The sequence below is a fragment of the Vitis riparia genome, chromosome 5 (assembly GCF_004353265.1).
Source record: "Vitis riparia cultivar Riparia Gloire de Montpellier isolate 1030 chromosome 5, EGFV_Vit.rip_1.0, whole genome shotgun sequence".
Lineage (NCBI taxonomy): Eukaryota > Viridiplantae > Streptophyta > Magnoliopsida > Vitales > Vitaceae > Vitis > Vitis riparia.
The window spans coordinates 11,835,791-11,858,581 of NC_048435.1; the positions used below are offsets into that span (position 1 = coordinate 11,835,791).

General features: G+C 28.4%; 3 protein-coding genes across 3 annotated transcripts; all 3 read right to left on the reverse strand.

Annotated features, from left to right (window-relative positions):
- Positions 1-18,093: 18,093 nt before the first annotated feature.
- Positions 18,094-18,851, reverse strand: LOC117913997 (cell wall protein IFF6-like). Its single transcript, XM_034829147.1, has one exon. The coding sequence runs from the start codon at positions 18,794-18,796 to the stop codon at positions 18,284-18,286; it is 513 nt and encodes a 170-aa protein (XP_034685038.1). The 5' UTR covers positions 18,797-18,851; the 3' UTR covers positions 18,094-18,283.
- Positions 18,852-19,689: 838 nt separating this feature from the next.
- LOC117913998 (putative glycine-rich cell wall structural protein 1) lies at positions 19,690-20,349 on the reverse strand. Its single transcript, XM_034829148.1, has one exon. The coding sequence runs from the start codon at positions 20,297-20,299 to the stop codon at positions 19,847-19,849; it is 453 nt and encodes a 150-aa protein (XP_034685039.1). The 5' UTR covers positions 20,300-20,349; the 3' UTR covers positions 19,690-19,846.
- Positions 20,350-21,094: 745 nt separating this feature from the next.
- LOC117914845 (glycine-rich protein 5-like) lies at positions 21,095-21,849 on the reverse strand. The gene has a single exon (XM_034830343.1). It carries the CDS (start codon positions 21,764-21,766, stop codon positions 21,317-21,319), a length of 450 nt encoding a protein of 149 aa, XP_034686234.1. The 5' UTR covers positions 21,767-21,849; the 3' UTR covers positions 21,095-21,316.
- Between the last annotated feature and the right edge of the window lie 942 nt (positions 21,850-22,791).

A 22,791-nucleotide genomic window follows, 5' to 3' on the forward strand; every position in this document is an offset into this window, starting at 1 on the left:
GATACCCACCTAAATCATGCACAATATGAGAATCAAAACACGCAATATAGATTGACTAGAATGGGAATGGATGCGTACCTCGGCCATGAGCCATAATGCGCTATCAAGAAACAGAATTAGTGCACAATTGATGAATACAAAATATAGCTCATGCATATCGGAGCGCAAAACGAAGCTCAAGCAAAATACACTAAGCACAACAGTTGACAAATCGAAAGAGATCGAACATAGGGCCCCCACCAAAGCCCGATTTATTACTCAGGAGTCAGTCTCACAAATTCCGTGTTTTAGGATTAAGAAGAATTCACTATTGCCTATGTAAATCAAGAAGAACGGAAGATTATTTAGGAATCGAAATGGAATTAAAACTATTCGAGTGAAAATTGGATTTTTGGAGCTTAAATTTAAAAGATTAGAGCTTCGACAATTAAAATGAAATTTGCTAGAGAAAATAAAAAAATGAACTTTAGGGAATTAAACTACAAGGGTATGGATTTTGAAAATTGAATTTGTAATAATAATAATAACAAGGAATGAACTTCGGGAAATTGAACTGCGAGAATATAGATTTTTAATAATAGTAAGAAATGAACTTTAGGAAACTAAATTGTGAGGATATAGATTTTTAATAATAACAACAATAAATATAACAATAATAATATTAGGAAATTGAACTGAGAGAGAGTATAGATTTTTAATAATACTACTAATAATAATGATAATGATAATAATAATGATAATAATTATTTTAAAAGTTGAATTGATAATGACAATAATAATAAGATTTTAAAAGTTGAATTAATAATGGTAATAATAATAAGATTTTTTTTGAATTAATAATGATAATAATAATAATAAGATTTTAAAAGATTAGATTAATAATAAAAATAAGAATCAGATTTTGAAAGTGGAATTAATAATAATAGTAATAATAATATATTAATGATAAATTTTAAAAGGTTGGATTAATAATAAAAATAAGCATAAGATTTTGAAAGCGTGAATTAATGATAATGATGATGATAATAAAATATAGAGATATTGAGAGTTTGAATTAATAATAATAATAATAATAATAATAATAATAATAATAGAATTTTGAAAGTTTGGATTAATAACAATAATAATGATAAGGTTTTGAAAGTTTGAATTAATAAAAATGATAACAATAATAAGATTTTGAAAGATTGAATTAATAATAATAAGATTTTGAAAATTTGAATTAATGATAATAATAATAATAAGATTTTGGGAGTTTGAAATAATAATAATAAGAGATGAACTTTAGGAGGTTAAACTACGAGAATATAGATTTTAATGATAATGATAATAATAATGCTAATAATGACAATCACGATAATAATAATAATAATAGAAATAATAATAATGATAATAATAATAATAATAATAATAATAACAATAATAAGATTCGAAAAATTGAATTAATAATAATAATGACCATGGTAATAACAATAATAATGGAATCTGAAAAAGTTGAATTAACAATGATAATAATAATAATAATGGCAATAATAATACTAATTGATAATAATAATAGCAATAATAATAATTAATATTGGTGATATCCGCTAATAATAATTATAATAATAATAATACCCGCTAACAATAATAATAATAATATCAATTAATAATAATAATAGTAATAATAATAACGATAATAATAATAATAGGAATTAAAATAATAATAATATTCGCTAATAATAACAATAATAAAATCCGTTAATAATAATAATAACAATGTCCATTAATAATAATAATATCCATTAATAATAATAATAATATCCGTTAATAATGATAATAATAATAATAACAATAGTAATAAAAATAATAAGAATAGTAATAATGATAACAATAATAATAATAATAATAATAATAATAGTGTGAAAAGGGGTTAATAATAATAGGCTTTGGAGTTTAAAGGGTTTAGGATATGGGCTTTAGTTTGGGCTTAGGAATTGGAAGTGGGCTTAGCTTATAATAATAATAATAATAATGGTAATAATAGTAATAATAATAATAATAGTAGTTAATAATAATAATAATTGAAATAATAATAATAATAATAATAGCTAATAATAATAATAATAGTAATAATAGTCAATAATAATAATAATTGAAATAATAATAATAATAATAGCTAATAATAATAATAATTAATAATGATAATAATTAATAATAATAACAATTGAAATAATAATAATAATAATGGTTAACAATAATAATAATAATAATAGTAATAATAATCAATAATAATAATAATAGTAGTTAATAATAATAATAATAACCGTTAATAATAATAATAATAATAATAGTAATAATAGCTAGTAATAATAATAATTGAGATAATAATAATAATAATAGCTAATAATAACAATAATTAATAATAATAATAATAATAGCTAATAATAACAATAACTAATAATAATAATAACAACAGTTAATAATAATAATAATAATAATAATAGTAATAATAGTAATAATTGAAATAATAATAATAATAATAGCTAATAATAACAATAATTAATAATAATAATAATTAATAATAATAATAATAATGGTTAATAATAATAATAATAATAATAGTAATAATAGTTAATGATTGAAATAATAATAATAATAATAGCTAATAATAACAATAATTAATAATAATAATAATTAATAATAATAATAATAACAATTAATAATAATAATAATAATAGTTAATAATAACAATGATTAATAATAATAATAATTAATAATAATAACAATTGAAATAATAATAATAATAATGGTTAATAATAATAATAATAATAATAGTAATAATAGTTAATGATAATAATAATAAAATAATAATAGGCCTTGGGCTTCAAAAATGGCTTCCAATAATAATAACATGGATTTCAAAAAAATGGGCCTGGAAGGGAATAAACAAAAGGGAAATGGGCCTTGGACCTTGGAAATGGGCTAAGGGGTTAGAAATGGGCTTTGGGCTCCATCTTCTTCCTAGCTCCCCCACGTATGGCTGCTACACCTGCAGCCACCTCCTCGCGGCGGCAGCAGCCACGAGCACCGAGGCGTGGATTCTCCAGGCGGGGTGGACGGCTCCTGAGCCTTGGTGGCGCGAGGACAACTCCGGATCTCGCCCTTCCAAACGAAGACGACGGCGCGGCTGCGAGCTATGGCAGTGGTGGCGCTGCCGCGGACAATGGCAGCACAGGGAAGAGCGGAGCAGCGGCGGCGGCGTGGTCCTGGACGAGTGCAGCGGTGGCGTCTTGGACGAGTGCAGCGGCAGCATCATGGACGAGTGCAGCGGCGGCGTAATCGTGGGCGAGTGCGGCGGCGGCGTAATCGTGGGCGAGTGCGGCGGCGGCGTAATCGTGGGCGAGTGCGGCGGCGGTGAACTCCCGAAGCAAGACGGCGGCGTGGTCGCGGGCGAGTGCAACGTGGTCTCCACACGCCTGAAAATCTCTTCCCCCGTTTCAATAACTTAGCCGTCGATGACCTCGTTCCCACAACCAACAAGGAACAGAGCAACAAACAGAGGGGAGAAACCACAGGAAACAAAGCATGATTTTTATGTAATCAGGCTCAGGGATGAATTCATACATCAGGTGCTTATGGAAGGAGTTAGGGAAACCAGAATAGAGTTAAACAGAGCACATCCGCACACGGATAAATTTCGCAAAATAAACCAACAAATCCATGACATCCGAACCGACCAACAAATCACATCCCGGAATTAACAGAAGAAGTTAGCATAATAATGTCATAACGAAGAAACATGGAGTTCACAGAAAATTTTACCTGAAAGTTTCTCCTTGAGCAAGGTATCCTCGTCCTCCAACACTTTTTTTTTTTTCTGGTTTTGAATCACTTCCTTCTCCTCACCTCCTCCTTTTTTATTTCCAGAGAGAAAAAAAATCGCCGAGAAGAGCCCCCCAAACCCTCCTTTTCTTCCTCTTTTTCTTTTTTCTCTCTGCCACTCCTCCAGCTGCTGTTCCCCTGTGAAAGCCTAAAAAAAAAAATCCGAAGAGATCTTGTTTCCCACTGACAGCTTCTCCTCCAAGCTGTCTCTCTCTGGCCGCCACCAGCAGCTCCTCCATCCCATCCTATGGCCGCCTACAGCAGCCCCCGTTTCCTGGATGGTCAGCAAAAATTCATCATGGAAAAAAAGGCCAGTTCTCTGTCCTTATGGGGGGTCTACAAATATGCAACCATTTTTTTTTTTTATCGGTTTGCATTTTTCTTGGTTTTTAACAAAAAATTTGGTTTTAAATCAAACACGAATCCAAGCTTGTGGTCCCACATAAATGGGATAATTCCAGGTTAGATTTGTGTATATCAATTGGGAAATTGGTGAAACCCCTACATAAAAAATAAAAAAAAAAATCTTTTTTACTACCATCTTTGCTACTTATTGAAAACGTATTTATCTCTTTTTTTTTTAAGAATTCTATGCAAGACATGTGTGATGACTGGAAATTTAGTGTACTTCAATCATTTTTTTTATATATTAATTAGATGTGCATGTTAAGATTATTTTTTTTTGTTTTTGCTCTATTATTTATTATCTAACCTCTCCATGTCCTACGGAAGCACGCTATGAGTTATATATGCTATCCAGGTACGTTTCCTAATACCCACTTTCTAAACCCTATGAATATGATTGTCATTGCATACTATGTCCATGCTTGCTATCCTGTTTGATTGCCTTGATATATATTTGATGCTTGTTTGATTATCTTTGACAAAAACACATGTTGTGTGATGTATTTCTATACTAACTTTTATGTTTCATGATAGCGCTTGAGAAGCCGTTCAGGCACGCACTTTGACTCTCTCCTATGATCAGACTTTCTTGCTTGACATGCTATTTTTTTTTTTAAAACCCCTAGCTTACTTAGGTATCCAGGATCAACCATTTAATTGTCACATTTCTCTCAACTTAGTCAGTAGAGACCTTTATAGGGCTTAGAGGGGTGTTACCTTTTAGAGGTACCTTCCCAATAGGTAACTTGATCCCCAGACCTAGACTTGGGTTTTTCAAAGACATGCTTTTCCAAAAATTATGGAGTCACATTTTAGGGTTTTTCTTTCTTGTTTTATTTTCCCTTTAAAATAAAAATAAAATAAGTGACGACTCCAACTTTTTCCAAAATTAATTTTTCACAGATAAAAAAGCGAGTCTCGTTAATCGAGTGGGGGCACATGTGAAAAATGTGGGTCCACAGTTTTCTTATTGCTTTTCCCGCTCTTAAGCAATAGTTATCAACCCAAGCAAAACAAAAACCCAAAAGAAATAACATGGAAACCCAAAATATATTCTCATTAATGTGTAAAACCAAAACCCAATATCCAAATTAATAACCAAAACAATAGGCCCAAGTTGAATAAACAACACGCAATAGGTCCAATCCAAAAATCCTAAATTAACAAGGAAATGCAATATATATCCATGAGCCTAAGTTCGATATCCATAAACTTGAATCAATAAAATGAGAACTGTGGGACCCTACTATTCAAGTATAAATCCATTTCTTGTCCAAGTATGAAACAAACAAAGGACTATCGAGGCAATGTCCATATTCATTATGTAAGTAATAAATGTACCGAATCGTTACATCAAGAGTAATAATAAATATAAACGTTTGACTTTAAGCCCAAAAGTCGTTATTCGCAAGACTAGTGATTGACATTTAAAACATTAAAGAGACACATAAAATATTACAGTTCTATCATAATAAAAGACTACTAGACATCAAATTTAGGAATGAACTAAGTTTCCTAAAACACCCATAGATTGTTTCTTTTAAAAACTAAAGTTTTGGAGGGATGTGCCCAAAAAAAACCATTTAGACACACCTTATTGCAGGTATGCTTGTCGTTTACGCAGAGAAAACTAACCGGAAAAAAAAAAAACATTATTGGTTGTGTACAAATAGGAACCACCAAATCCAAGCTCACAAACAAAATCCAATTACACAAATACAAGCCATAAAAGATCAAAGTAGTGTTTACCCATGTTCTTAAAGTCGTGTGAAGAAGGATGGTGCAGTGAAAGGTTATCCATAGTAATAGTAGTCGTCATCGGATAGAGATTAAAAAGTGGTGATCATGGTGAAAGATGGTAGTGATAAGAAATGGCAAAAAAACGAAAGAAAAAAAAGAAAAAAAAAAGGAAAGAAAGAGAAAATGAAGGGGGGAAAAGGATGAGAGAAACAATTTTGGGTAGGAAGAGAAGGATTTTAGGGTTTGTTACTTTGAATGGATAATCAAGATTTAACAAAAATAGAGGGCCCAGAATAATTCTTGAAAAAATATAAATTTGGGCTTGAAAATTGGGCTGAAAATAAAAGAGAATAAACTTAAAAATGACTAACCAAAATTCTGAATAAATAAATAAATAAATGTAAACCCTAAAATTTGACCTAAGTCCATTCTCACATATTTTTATTTACTTCAAACCCTTTTGTTTTACATTTTATATTTTATATTTTATATTTTATTTATTTTTATTTTGTTTTTATATTTTTAACCTTATTTTTTAGGTTGAATCTAGACCCTCCATTTATGATGCATCCTAACTATCCATTTATCCGTTTGACTTTTTCAAACCCTAAATACCTAATTTATCTCTCACCCCATTTATCTTCATTTCTTCCTTTCATTTTGTCGATCCACTCTTTCCTCCCTCTTCTTATTTTTTTTTCTATTTCTTTTCTTTTCTCATATTCTCTCTTCTCCATTGACAACCCATTTTTATTTTTTTCCTCATTTTCCTATTTTCCTTCCCATTCTCTTCATTCTTTATCTTTTCTCTTCCGTTTTTCTTTCCCATCCACAAAATCACCAATGCTAGGAGCCTTAGCTCGCTGCCACTGACGACGAGAAATCACCAACGGTCATGACGTCGATGCCCCTTGTCAGTTATGACGCCACCATTTTTCAACAATTGTCATTCTTTTTTCTTACTTTTTCTCTCTTGATATCTCTTTTCCATCCTCCCTTCTCGTACACATCTTCATACCCATTTATTTTCTCCATGCATAACCACACCCATGCCACCACTACACGCCATACTCTCTCATCCATGGACGCTTGAAGTTATAGTGATATTTCTTTGATCTCCACAATAACCATTATTTATTTATTTCATTTGGGAAATTTATTTTATTTATTTATCCTTATTTTTGGGCTTAGTATTGTGAGATCTGGGCTTTGTCTATTGATATGGAATTTGGGCCTGTTTGTTGGTGAATTTTGTTGGATTGGTTAGTAATGGATATGGGCTTTACTCATTTAAATTATTTTATTTGGGCCTAATAGAATTTGCTTGTATTTGGGTTGATATTTTGGAAATGTTTGTTGAGAACGGGAAGAGCGGTGCAAAGTTAGTTGGAGGCAATTAAGGTGGTTGAAGCAAGGTATGAGCAACAACAAATTGGAGTAGATGAGATGAGAGATTTCTTGTATATGTTTTTGGATTTTTTTTTTATTTTTTATTTTTTTGGTAGAAGGAGAGGAGGACAAGCTCTCCCTTGGTATATTTTTTTCTATGAGTGTTATGTGAGGGTTGAGATTTTAGATATGTTTGACTTTTATTTTGAAAGATGTGGAAGAGCCATTATTGATATTGGGATTGCATTGTAAAAGGGATTTATTAAAAATATTTTTTCAAACAACATTTTATTATTTGATTCATTACACAAGCAAGAAAAAGAGAGACCAACAAGAAAACTAACATATACTAATATGTGGGATATCAAAATAAATGAAATAACATATGTACAAGGTAATGAATAAAACAAAACAAATACATGCAAAATGAGGACAAAGATGAACAGTTATAACATTTATAGTGTAATCCTAATAGCTTTTCATAGCTTCCCAAACAAAGCTCAAATAAATACAACCAAAATATCTCAAACACTCCCTCACAAAATACAATATAAAAAAACTCATGAAGAGAAGGGAACCCAAAATTAAAGAGTCGTTCTCATCTCTTTTACCAAAAAAATATAAAAATATATATGTAGGAAGTCTTCAATCAATTAGGGAGTCATTCCCTCCAACTTGCCACTACCCATGCTTTACTTCAATTATCCCAATTGCTCTCTTATTGCTTTGCCCACTCTAAGCAATAGTCATCAACCCATGCAAAACAAAAACCCAAAAGAAATATCATAGAAGCCCAAAATATATTCTCATAAATGTGTAAAAGCAAAGCTCAATATCCAAATAACTAGTACAATAGGCCCAAGTTGAATAAACAACATGCAATAGGTCCAATCCAAATATCCTAAATTAAAAAAGAAATGCAATATATTCATGAGCTCAAGTCCGATATCCATAAACATGAATCAATAGAATGAGAACTGTGGGACCCTGCATCAGTCTAAGCATAAATCCATTTCTCGTTCAGGTATTAGACAGACAAAGGACTATTTGGGTAGCGTCCATGTTCATTATGCAAGTAATAAATGTACTCAACCGTTACATCAACATAAATGCCTAACTTCAAGCTCAAAAATCATTATTTGTAAGGCCAATTATTGACATTTAAAGCATTAAAGAGACACATAAAACATTACAGTTCTACTATAATAAAAGGCTACCTGACATCAAATTTAGCAATGAACTAAGTTTCTTAAAAAATCCATAGCTTGTTTCTTTTGAAAACTAAAGTTTTGGAGGGGTGTGTCCAAAAAAACCATTTAGACACACCTTGTTGCAAGTATGCTCGTCGTTTGTATGGAGGAAATTAGTCAAAAAAAAAAACATTATTGGTTGTCTACGAATAAGAACCACCAAATCCAAGCTCACAAACAAAATCCAATTACACAAATACAAGCCATAAAAATTAAAGTGGTGTTTACCCATGTTCTTGAAGTCATGTGAAGAAGGATGGTGTAGTGAGAGGTTATCCACAGTAACAGTAGTTGTCGTCAAATAGAGATGGAAAAGTGGCGATCATGGTGAAAGATGGTGGTGATAAGAAAATGAAAAAAAGAAAAGAAAAGAAAGAAAAGGAAAAAAAAAGAATAAAGAAGAAAAGAATGAAGAAGAAAATGATGAGGAAAATGGGATAACGGAAACACTTTTGGGTAGGAAGATAAGAATTTTAGGGTTGTTATTTTGAATGGATGGTTAGGATTTAACAAAAATAAAGGGTCTGGATTAATTCGTTAAAGAATATGAATTTGGGTTGAAAATAAAAGATAATAAGTCTAAAAATAACTAACCAAAATTATGAAATAAATAAATAAATATAAACCCCAAAATTTGACATTATTTTTTAGGTTGAATCTAGACCCTCCATCTATGATATATCCTAACCATCCATTTACCCCTTTAAACCCTAAATACTTAATTTATCTCTTACCCATTTTGTTAGCACACTAGTTTTTTTTTTTTTTTTTTTTCGAGTACTCTCTTCTCCATTCACAACTCTTTTTTATTTTTCCTCCATTTTCCTACTTTATTTCCCCTTCTGTTCATTCTTTATCTTTCATTTTCCATTTTTCTTTCTCATCTACAATACCACCAATGCTGGCAACATCAACTCCCTGCCACCGACGATGAGAAATTACCGACGGTTGCGATGTCGATGCCCCTTTCCAACCACGACACCACAAATTTTATATAATTGTCATTTCTTCTCTTTCTTTCTCCCTCTCTCCCTTTCTCTCTTCCATCCTCCATTCTTGTATCCATTTTCATACCTTTTTTTTTTCCATGCGTAACTACACCCATGCTACCACTACATGCCACACTCTCTCATCCATGGATGCTTGAAGTGAAGGTGATCTTCCTTTGATCTCTACAATAACCATTTAAAAAAAATTATTTGGGTAATTTATTTTATTTTATTTTATTTTATTTATCCTTGTTTTCGAGCCTAGTATTGTGATATTTGGGCTTTGTCTATTTATAAAGAATTTGGACTTATTTTTTGGTGAATTTTTTTGGATTGGTTAATAATAGATATGGGCTTTGCTCATTTAAATTATTTTATTTGGGCCTAATGAAATTTGCTTGTATTTGGGTTGATATTTTGGAAATGTTTGCTGAGAATGGGAAGAGAAGTGCAGAGTTAGTTGGAGGCAATTGGGGTAGTTGAAGCAGGGTATGGGCAACAATAGATTAGAGTGGATGGGATGAGAGACTTCTTTTATATATTTTTGGATTTTCTTTTGGTAGAAGGGGAGAGGATGGGCTATCTCTTGGTGTATTTTTTCTATGAGTGTTTTGTGAGGGTTGAGGTTTGGATATGTTTAAGCTTTATTTTGGAAATTGTGGGAAAACCATTACTGATCTTGGGATTGCATTGTAAAATGGTACATATTCCTTCGTTCATGTCCTCTATTTCTGCACATATTTATATTTATTTCTATATATACTTGTATCTGTTTTTGTACATATTTGGGAATATGTTTTGTTCATTTTTATTATTTGTCTTCTAGATATGTAATTGTTGTAAATATATTGCAATTATGCTATTATAAATTTTGTTTATTATTTATTTATTTTGTTATAAATAAATAAATATATATATATATATATATATACACACACATGTAATAGGCATTTGAATGAAGGATTGTTGTTTTGTTGGTTCATGTTTTTAAGATATTATAATAAATAATAAATATATTTTTCTTTTTCTTTCTTTGTTCCAATAAAGTCTTAAAGTTTATTTATTTATTTTTTAGTAAACTAAAGTAATGGCTTATGAATTTGGGAGGCATTGTTTCTAAATGGTAAACTTAAAATCCTTTTGTTTAAAATAAATAAAGTGAAACCATTTTCTTTAAAATAAAAAAAAATTAAGATAATTTTTATTAAATAAAATAATGTTTTTTTATTTTATTTTATTTTTATTTTTTCATAAAATAGATTTTCTTTTCTATTGTAAACATTTTTAATACTAATGAAAAACTATTACTTCTAGTCAGAAACATTTTTTATTTTTTTAAGAATATAGATGTTTTTTTTTTATAAAATCTTTTCCAATAAAATTTGAATTAAAATTTCCTTTTAACTAAAATTTGTAAAAAGAAAAAACTTATATATATATATATATATATATTAAATTACAATTGAATGTACCATTTTGGAATATGTAAATGAATTTGTAAAAATCGTTTTTGAAAATAAAACTAAAAAAATCTTTTTTTTTGGTGCATAAAAGTTTGGTTGAAATGTCATTTCTAAATAAATTCTTAAAATTCAATTTTCTAAATAAAGGTTATAAAAAGTCTTTTTTTTAATATGTATATAACTAAAAATCCATTTTCTAAATAAAAGTTGTAAAAAAAAAATTGTTTTTAAATAAATTGAATTGGTTTGGTTTCATAAATGGAATTGTAAAAATCTATGTTTAATAAAAGTAAATCAAAATCCAACTTTTTATAATTTTATTTATTTTTCTTAAAGGCAAAACTATTTTTTTTAAAATAAAATTAGAATTTTTTTTCCTTCTTCTTTTAAGTTAGGAAAAATCCCCTTTTAGATAATTTTTTTTTTTTAAAAGACAATTTTTTTTAAGTAAAGTTAAATAAAGATTCCCTTTAAAAAAAGTCAAACAAAATTCCCTTTCCCTTAAATAAAATTGTGAAAGATGTTTATTTTTAAGGTAAATGTGCCTTTTAAATGATTTGTAAGTATATTTCAAATTCTCTTTCTTTTAGATAAAATTGTCAAAATGTAAACTTCTTTTTCAAGCAAATAAAGTCCTTCTAAAAGAAAACAAAAATCAGATTGAAAAATCAAATTGGAAAATCAAAATCGGATACTTTCATGATTAAATATGAAAAATGGTTTTCTTTAAATAAAATTGGATGAATTCTTTTTTATTTTATTTTATTTTACTTTTTTATTTGTAAAATTCAAATCTTTAGGAAAAATTATTTTATTTTATTTTATTTATTTTTAAGTTCTATTAAGATTGATAAATTTTCCTTCAAATGAAACAAAGATAAAATCTCTTATTTAATAAATCTTTTTTTTTTTTTTTAAGAAAATCAAATAATAAATCCTTTTGACAAAAAAAAAAAAAAAAAAGATACTCTTGTAAATTATTTTGTAAAAATTCACTTTACTATTAATAATTTTTTTATTATTAACAAAATTGGATTGAATTTTAATATTTTTTTCAAATAAAGCCATAAAAAAGTCTCTTTTTTTAATTAAAAATTCCTTTTGCAAATAAAGTTATAAAAATCTTCTTTTAAATAATTTGTATAAATCACTTTTCTCAAATAAGATTGTAAAAATTCATCTTTTTATAGAAAAATAAATAATTTTTTTTTAAAACAATGAGTGTAAATGACTTTCTTGAAAATTTACAAACAAAATTGAATCAAATCACTTATTGAAAGTAAATTCAAAATTCTTTTAAGTAAATAAATTAAAATAAACTCAAAATTGTATTTTTAATGTAAATAAATTCTTTCAAAATTTCTCAAAATTGTGTCGTGACATTTGAATTAATAAAATAATTTTTTAATTAACTTAATAAATTGATTCATGCCTTTCTCTTTTTATTTATTCTACCTATTCTTGTAATTTGATTTTACCATGACTTGTACATATTTATTCATATCATTCTATTTTTTGTATCATGATTAATTAATTAATTATCATAGTTCTTCTATTCGTTTAGTAGAGACCCTCTGTATATGGACTTAAAAGGGTGTTAGGCTTACCACCGTACCTTCTCGATAGGTAATTTGATCCATAAATTCACATTCGATTTTTAAGAAATCATACATTGTTTTCTTTCTTATTTTGTTTTCCCTTTTAAAAATAAACAAAAATAAGTGGCAATATATATATATATATATATATATATATATATATATATATATATATATATATTAAATCAATCAATCAATTTTTCACCGAATAAAAATGCGAGTTTTTCACCAAATAAAAATGTGAGTCTCGTCGTTCAAGTGGGGACACATGTGAAAAATACATAATAAAATAAAATAAATATTCTATTATTAAATAATTTTATACTAAAATGTGTCCTCTTATAAATCAAAATTTTTTATTATTAGTTCCTTCATAAAATAAAATTAAAATTTAAAAAGAATCTATTTTAGTTAATTTATGATAATTCTATTAAATCAAACTCTATTTTTAATTTATTTATGTTGAAAATAAATTTCTTTCACAATAAAATCCTTTATTTTAGTTATTTAATATAATAAAATTACAATTCCAAATAAACTCTATTTTGTTTACTTATAAAAACTATTTTTTTATTAAAGGTTTATTGAAAAAGATAAAATTATGATTATATTTTTTAAATGATTTTGATGAAAAAAATTAGATAATATATTATATTTATTTGTTATAATTATTTATGTTATATAGATTTTTTTTCTTTTATGTTGTAGTTCATTTACTCTATATTTATTTTAGTTTGTTATTATAAAACACTTTAAAAAAATATTACATTCAGTTATTGAAAAGTTTGGAAAAAAATAAATTAGAAAGAAAAAAAAAAGGTAAAGAAGGCAAATAGTGAATAAAACTTTTGTAGTTGGTATCCAGGAGAAATAAAATTAAATTATTTACAAAAGGTACTTCCGAGAACTTTTCTTTTCTTTTTATTTTTTTAAGAAAATACAAGAAAAATATTTTCAATTTTTTCATAACACTTTTATTCTATCTCATTTTTTTATCCCATCCTAATAGAGGATAATAGTTTTTCTTAGGTGGTGTACGTTTTTTTGGTTTTTTTCTGAAAATAATTTGTTTTCAGAATTTAGGTTATTTGTTTTTCTACTTTTTCATGACCTATTATAAACTTTTTGTTAAATAGAAAAAACCAAAATATGTAGCTTTTTCTAAATAGAAAATATACATACATATATATATATATATATATATATATATATATATTGAGGTTTTTTTTTTTTTACTTTTTAATACTTAATAGAAATAAAATACTACAAAAACAAACAACTTAATATTTAACACTATTAAGCATTAAGGTTCTATTTAGAATTAAGTAAAAAAACAAACACCACCTAAGAATCTATGTTTTTTCTTTTGTTAGCATTTTCTCATTACTCAAAATACTTTGAATAGTTTTTATTAAAATAAAAATATTATAATCAAGAAAATTTAATCATTCAATACTTTTTTTATTATTAATGAGATACTTTTAGGGTAAAATTACGAGATACATTATGCTTATCTTAAATCTGCATATATTTTATTTATTATTTATGATTGAATTATGTTAATTAAGATGAAAAACATTAGATTAAAGTACTACAAAAACAAACAACTTTTTAATACTTAATAGAAATAAAATACTACAAAAACAAACAACTTAATATTTAACACTATTAAGCATTAAGGTTCTATTTAGAATTAAGTAAAAAAACAAACACCACCTAAGAATCTATGTTTTTCCTTTTGTTAGCATTTTCTCATTACTCAAAATACTTTGAATAGTTTTTATTAAAATAAAAATATTATAATCAAGAAAATTTAATGATTCAATACTTTTTATTATTATTAATGAGATTATTTTAGGGTAAAATTACGAGATACATTAATAGAAATAAAATACTACAAAAACAAACAACTTAATATTTAACACTATTAAGTATTAAGGTTATATTTAGAATTAAGTAAAAAAACAAACACCACCTAAGAATCTATGTTTTTCCTTTTGTTAGCATTTTCTCATTACTCAAAATACTTTAAATAGTTTTTATTAAAATAAAAATATTATAATCAAGAAAATTTAATGATTCAATACTTTTTATTATTATTAATGAGGTACTTTTAGGGTAAAATTACGACATACATTATGCTTATCATAAATCTGCATATATTTTATTTATTATTTATGATTGAATTATGTTAATTAAGATGAAAAACATTATATTAAAGTACTACAAAAACAAACAACTTTTTAATACTTAATAAAAATAAAATACTACAAAAACAAACAACTTAATATTTAAAACTATTAAGTATTAAGGTTCTATTTAGAATTAAGTAAAAAAACAAACACCACCTAAGAATCTATGTTTTTCCTTTTGTTAGCATTTTCTCATTACTCAAAATACTTTGAATAGTTTTTATTAAAATAAAAATATTATAATCAAGAAAATTTAATGATTCAATACTTTTTATTATTATTAATGAGATTATTTTAGGGTAAAATTACGAGATACATTAATAGAAATAAAATACTACAAAAACAAACAATTTAATATTTAACACTATTAAGTATTAAGGTTCTATTTAGAATTAAGTAAAAAAACAAACACCACCTAAGAATCTATGTTTTTCCTTTTGTTAGCATTTTCTCATTACTCAAAATACTTTGAATAGTTTTTATTAAAATAAAAATATTATAATCAAGAAAATTTAATGATTCAATACTTTTTATTATTATTAATGAGATACTTTTAGGGTAAAATTACGAGATACATTATGCTTATCATAAATCTGCATATATTTTATTTATTATTTATGATTGAATTATGTTAATTAAGATGAAAAACATTATATTAAAGTAATACAAAAACAAACAACTTTTTAATACTTAATAGAAATAAAATACTACAAAAACAAACAACTTAATATTTAACACTATTAAGTATTAAGGTTCTATTTAGAATTAAGTAAAAAAACAAACACCACCTAAGAATCTATGTTTTTCCTTTTGTTAGCATTTTCTCATTACTCAAAATACTTTGAATAATTTTTATTAAAATAAAAATATTATAATCAAGAAAATTTAATGATTCAATACTTTTTTTATTATTAATGAGATACTTTTAGGGTAAAATTACGAGATACATTATGCTTATCATAAATCTGCATATATTTTATTTACTATTTATGATTGAATTATGTTAATTAAGATGAAAAACATTATATTAAAGTACTACAAAAACAAACAACTTTTTAATACTTAATAGAAATAAAATACTACAAAAACAAACAACTTAATATTTAACACTATTAATCATTAAGGTTCTATTTAGAATTAAGTTAAAAAACAAACACCACCTAAGAATCTATGTTTTTCCTTTTGTTAGCATTTTCTCATTACTCAAAATACTTTGAATAGTTTTTATTAAAATAAAAATATTATAATCAAGAAAATTTAATGATTCAATACTTTTTTTTATTATTAATGAGATACTTTTAGGGTAAAATTAGGAGATACATTATGCTTATCTTAAATCTGCATATATTTTATTTATTATTTATGATTGAATTATGTTAATTAAGATGAAAAACATTATATTAAAGTACTACAAAAACAAACAACTTTTTAATACTTAATAGAAATAAAATACTACAAAAACAAACAACTTAATATTTAACACTATTAAGCATTAAGGTTCTATTTAGAATTAAGTAAAAAAAACAAACACCACCTAATAATCTATGTTTTTCCTTTTGTTAGCATTTTCTCATTACTCAAAATACTTTAAATAGTTTTTATTAAAATAAAAATATTATAATCAAGAAAATTTAATGATTCAATACTTTTTTTATTATTAATGAGATACTTTTAGGGTAAAATTACGAGATACATTATGCTTATCATAAATCTGCATATATTTTATTTATTATTTATGATTGAATTATGTTAAATAAGATGAAAAACATTATATTAAAGTACTACAAAAACAGACAACTTTTTAATACTTTATAGAAATAAAATATTACAAAAACAAACAACTTAATATTTAACACTATTAAACATTAAGGTTCTATTTAGAATTAAGTAAAAAAACAAACACCACCTAAGAATCTATGTTTTTCCTTTTGTTAGCATTTTCTCATTACTCAAAATACTTTGAATAGTTTTTATTAAAATAAAAATACTATAATCAAGAAAATTTAATGATTCAATACTTTTTTTTTATTATTAATGAGATACTTTTAGGGTAAAATTACGAGATACATTATGCTTATCATAAATCTGCATATATTTTGTTTATTATTTATGATTGAATTATGTTAATTAAGATGAAAAACATTATATTAAAGTAGTGAACTTATGAGAAGTATAATAAATCCTTTCCAAGAATAAAATCGAGTTTCTTTTAAATAAACTCTTTATTAATTATATAAAATAAAATTTTAATTAATTAATTTTCTTCTTTTAATTTCAAGTTATCATAATGTATTCAATGAAAATTTGATACAATTTTTCCTTTAATGGAAAGGTAACTACCTAAAAATATTTTACATATTTTTACCATTTTTGAGATAAATGATAATTAAAAAATAGTGTTGTATTTTTGTAAGATAAAAAAAAAAACATTTTATTTTCTTTATAGTTTCAAACCTAGTTTTAAAAGCGCACTTAAGTACGCATAGGTTGAAGGCACAACCACTCGTTGATTATAGTGCCTTATTTGCCATGACATGCACTGTATTGGAGAGCCACGCCTTATTGACTTTATTTTTCCTTTTTAAACACTTTTATTATTGAAATTTTTAATTGTATATTGAAATTTTTATAGTTTTATTACTTTTTTATCTTTTAAATATTTGGAATATGAAATTTTTTATTGATTGGATAAGATTTTTGAATAAAATTGATGTGCATCTTGGATCACATTTCACTTCACATAGGCCTTGTATTTCGTCTTAGCCTAAACTGTCGGAGACTTAAAAAAACTTCATCAAATCAATATTATGTATAATGTTTAAATTTTCAAAGATGTCAAATAACAAGTGTAAATTTAAATTTATATAAACAAATCATTTTCAAACTTCACTTATTTATATTATATAAATTAACACTAAAACTTAATATGATATCACACTTTACTTTCAATTCGAGACTCGTTTTAAAAAATTTTAGTACTCAATTTTTCACTCAAATTAGTCTTTTTAGTACTTGGTTTTCAATTTGATCAAACTCTACCTTAGTTTTGCATGTAGCGGATGATGCTTGATAATATTAATTGGGGTGACGTGCACGTGTAATTCACAATGTAAATATATTTATCTTATTGTGATATTTATTTTATTGTGATGACAGGAAATATAGAGAAAACCAAGTCCATGCAAGAAGTGAAAAAGCTCACAGGCGGCTCTAAATATGTAGGAACACGCAGTAATATTAAAGAAGGGAAGTACATAATGGCTACAACGTACATGCCCTAATAAAGATTATTATTCACATGCACATAGGTCTCATCTACTTATTTCTTCTCCACATAGTCAAATAGAGACGACCATTTTATTCTTTTATTATACTCTTTATGTTCTTGGTCATTTAGTTTCCACGCCCTGAGCCTTCACCATAGCCATAACCTTCGCCATGGCCTGATCCTTCACCAGAGCCGCTTCCTCGGCCAGAGCCCTCCCCATATCCTTCACCATGACCAGAACCAGATCCAGAGCCAGAACCTGAACCTTGACCATGCCCTTGGCCTGACCCAGAGCCTGATCCTCGTCCTTGATTACTTCCGGATCCTGACCCAGCCCTGGAACCAGCGTATGACCCGGCGTATGAACCTGCTTCTGAGCCTGAGCCGGACCCTGAACCTGATGAAGAAGCCGAACCTGCTCCAGAACTAGCTCCAGAGCCCGAGCCCGAGCCCGAGCCTGAGCCTGAGCCTGAGCCTGAACCACTCCCACCTAACCCAAGGCCTACACCAACACCCAATCCAACTCCCACCCCACCCAGATCCACACCCAGGTCCTTTCTTGCCACTCGGCTCTGCGAAACCACAACAAAGCTTGAAACAAGCAATGCAACGAGAGCTAAAGACCTCAAACCGGCCATCGTATGAGCTAAAGATATGAGTTCTAATCTACTATATTCGTTGTTGATCTTTCCTTTGGCTAGAGACAGCTATTTATAGTCGAAGAGAATGAGGTTGGTACGTAAAGAAACGTGTGAATATTAAGAATAGAATAAAGAAGTGGAGGTTGGAGTGGCCTCTTGCTTTGTGAATTGGAATGGTGATTTGTACATCTGAAATCTGGATGGACGAAGTTTTGTGGCTGAGAACGTTGCGACTGCTGAGTGGAGCTTTGTTGGAGCGCTGAAGCTCTGGACACGTATCACTGCAGTGCTGGCGACCATATAATCCACTCACTTGAGTGGAGTAGGAATCCTCACTCATCACACCCTAAGCCTAGATGGAGGACGCAAAGGCTGTCACTAAAGATGAAGTTGGTCAATTTTTTAAAAACTATCGTGAGCACAGCTTGTTTCATCTGCTCACAAGGAGAGCTGCATCACAGTTCACAAATGGTCCAAACGATCAGAAAATAAAGATGTGAAGTGGAGCAATTTGCGAATACTAATTGAACATTAAGAGGCTATTCCTTTCCTTCTTCTTTTTTTTTTTTTTTAATATGATATTTTAAGTATGTTCTTTTATTAAAAATGGCTTTTTCCGAGGCTAGCCCAGTGCAAGTAAGAACAAAATTGAATTATCGTTCTGATATTTAATTTATTATTATTATTATTATTATTATTTATCCATTGTCTGTGTCTCGGGGTTTCAAGAACTAAGGGTTAAACATAACATAATATAACAAATGTAATGTAGATACAATTAAGTGGTTGTTGTTTTCAGTTCAGCTTCTTTGCTATCTGTTGCTACAGTTGTTGAATATATTGATTGTTATCAAATGCAAGAGGTGAAAAAGTTTGTAGAAGACTCGAAATTAATATCTAAGAATATGGGTAATATATATTCAAGATGTCAATACATATTGCATAGAACATGCTCTATTAATAAAGATGTCACATAAACATAGGTCTCATCCACTTATTTCTTCCCAACATTTATTCTTCTATTGTTCTCTCCTTGGTTTTGATCATTTAATTTCCTTGTCCCGAGCCTTCACCATAGCCATAACCCTCGCCATGGCCTGATCCTTCACCAGAGCCGCTTCCTTGGCCAGAGCCCTCCCCATATCCCTCACCATGACCAGAACCAGATCCAGAGCCAGAACCTGAACCTTGACCATGCCCTTGGCCTGACCCAGAGCCTGATCCTGACCCAGCCCTGGAACCTGCATATGATCCAGCGTATGAGCCTGCTTCTGAGCTTGAACCTGAACCTGATGAAGAAGCTGAACCTGCCCCAGAACTAGACCCAGAGCCCGAGCCCGAGCCGGAGCCTGAACCACTCCCTCCTAATCCAAGGCCTGCGCCAACTCCCACCCCACCCAGATCCACACCCAGGTCCTTTCTTGCCACTCGGCTCTGCGAAAGAACAACAAAGCTTGAAATAAGCAATGCAACGAGAGCTAAAGACCTCAAACCGGCCATCGAATGAGTTAAAGATGTGAGTTCTAATCTACTATATATGTTGTTGATCATTTCTTTAGCTAGAGACAACTATTTATAGTAAAAGAAAATGAGGTTGGTAAGTAAAGAAACGTGTGAATATTAAGAATAGAATGAAAAAGTGGAGGTTGACGTGGGTTCTTGCTTTATGAGTTGGAATGGTGATTTGTACATCTGAAATCTGGATGGACAAAGTTTTGTGGCTGATAAAGTTGCAACTGCCGAGTGGAAATTTGGTTGGAGCGCTGAAACTCTGGAGTCTAGACACGTATCATTGAAGTGGTGCCGACCAAATAATCAATTGATCACTTTACTGGATTACCAATTCAGCTCACTCATCATGAAGATGCAAAGGCCGTTACACCACGATGAACTTGCTAATTTTTTATTTTTTATTTTTAAATTATCGTCTTTCATCCACATACAAAAAGTGTTGCATCCATACAAAAAGTGTTGCATCCACAAATAAATTTATTTTTATATGCTTCTTCCATTTTTTTTTATTATATAAAAATTAAATAATTTAAAATATATATAAATTTTTTATAAATTTTAATTATTTTTAATATTTTTTATAATAAAATTAAATATGAAAAAATGATTTTTTTAGTTTTTTTTCTTTTATTTTCATATAATTATAAACTTATTTAGAATCTATTGTGTGTTGTACTTATTTCTTTAAGTAATCATAAAGAACTCCTTTTCTCTCCTTTCTTTATGATTCTTTTGAACCTCACACAGATCAAATAAAATGAAAGGAATTTGTGTCTTGAAGCATTTTGTCTATAATGATTTTTCTAAAGAAAATATTTATTTTATTAAATGAAAGATAAGAAACGGGAATACAAATGAGAGATTTTAGATCTGCATCATCTTCCACACGGTAAACAACCGAAGACAGTAGAGAACACGCACACAACAGCAGAAAGGCTATTAGATTCACCAACTTATTTACACACAGAATGATGAATCATCTATTATTACCACCAGTGCATGTTCTCAGTTGCCACCTCCCCTGCCATAGCCTGACCCGTATCCTGATCCTTCACCGCTTGCAGATCCTGACCCGGCCCTGGATCCAGCATAGGAACCGGCTTCAGAACCCGCTTCAGAACCCGCACCAGACCCTGATCCTGAACCTGAACCTGAACCTGAACCGGATCCCGACCCCAAGGCTGAACCTGACCCAGACCTAGACCCAGAGATGGAACCAGACCTAGATCCAGAGATGGAACCCAACCCAGACGCAGACCCAGATCCAGAACCGGATCCAGAGACCGAGCCACTGCCACCCCCTAAGCCCACACCCACGCCCAACCCTGTTCCAACTCCACCTCCCAGACCGCCAAGATCCAAACCCAAGTCCTTCCTTGCAATCCTACTACTCTCAGACACAAAAGCAAAAGTTGCAATAAGAAAAAGAACAAGAGCCAGAGACTTCGAAGCCATGTTAAATGATAATGTAGAAACAGCAAAGAAGCCTGAGAAAAATGAAGTTTAAAACAAAAGCGATAGTAGAGAAGCTTTTGTGTGAGAGTGGGTGCAGACAGGGAGTTATTTATAGCTGTTGACACTGAGTGGACATGCAAAATCTACAGTAAAGTGAAGGAGTATTCTAGATTATAATTGGAAGTGGAAAACACCATGTGGCCAAAGGGGCACAGCCATCCGGATGACGTGTTGGATGTCACCAACCCACAACCCGGCCATATGATCTCCACTGATAACCATAGTGGAGCATAACGGGCAGCTTTGTTGACTATGTCTCATTCTTCATTTCTTCATTGCTTGTAGCATATTTTCCTTAATCATTTCTCCAGGTTAGTTTTAAGACTAAAAATAAAACTTTAAATGAAAGGCAAGATTCTTTTCAAGAGTTGGGAAAATGTATTTTTTTTTCTTTTTTTTTATTATATCGAATCTTTTAAACGGTCCTCTTCATGATTTGTCCAAGCTTTCTAACTTGTGGAAAAGATAAATTTAGTAACATTAAGGTTATATTTGATTGGGAAAAATACTCCATAAAAAAATGTTTGGATTTCATACTTAATTTTATTATAAAAATTAAATATAATTAAAATGAGTTATAAATTTACATAATTTTAAATTATTTAATTTTTATAAAAAAAAAGATTTAAAATAATTTAAATAAATTTGAATTACCATACTAAACTAATTAATTAAACTTAAATTTAAATTTGATTTTTCTACATTTTCTTTTCTTCTAACTTTACATCTTATTTTTTTTTAAAACAGTATTTGGTTCCCAAAAACTTTGAATGAAAATGCGAAGGAAAAAAAATATAAAGAAAAAGTAAAAAGAAAAAAAATAAAAATTAGATTTAAAGTGAATAAATCATTTTTATTTACCCTTTCAAATTCATTTCACATATTTCTTCTCTTCATGTAAAGATTAAATAATTAAAAAATAAATAAAATTTTAATTTATTTTAATTATATTTGATTTTCTTTCA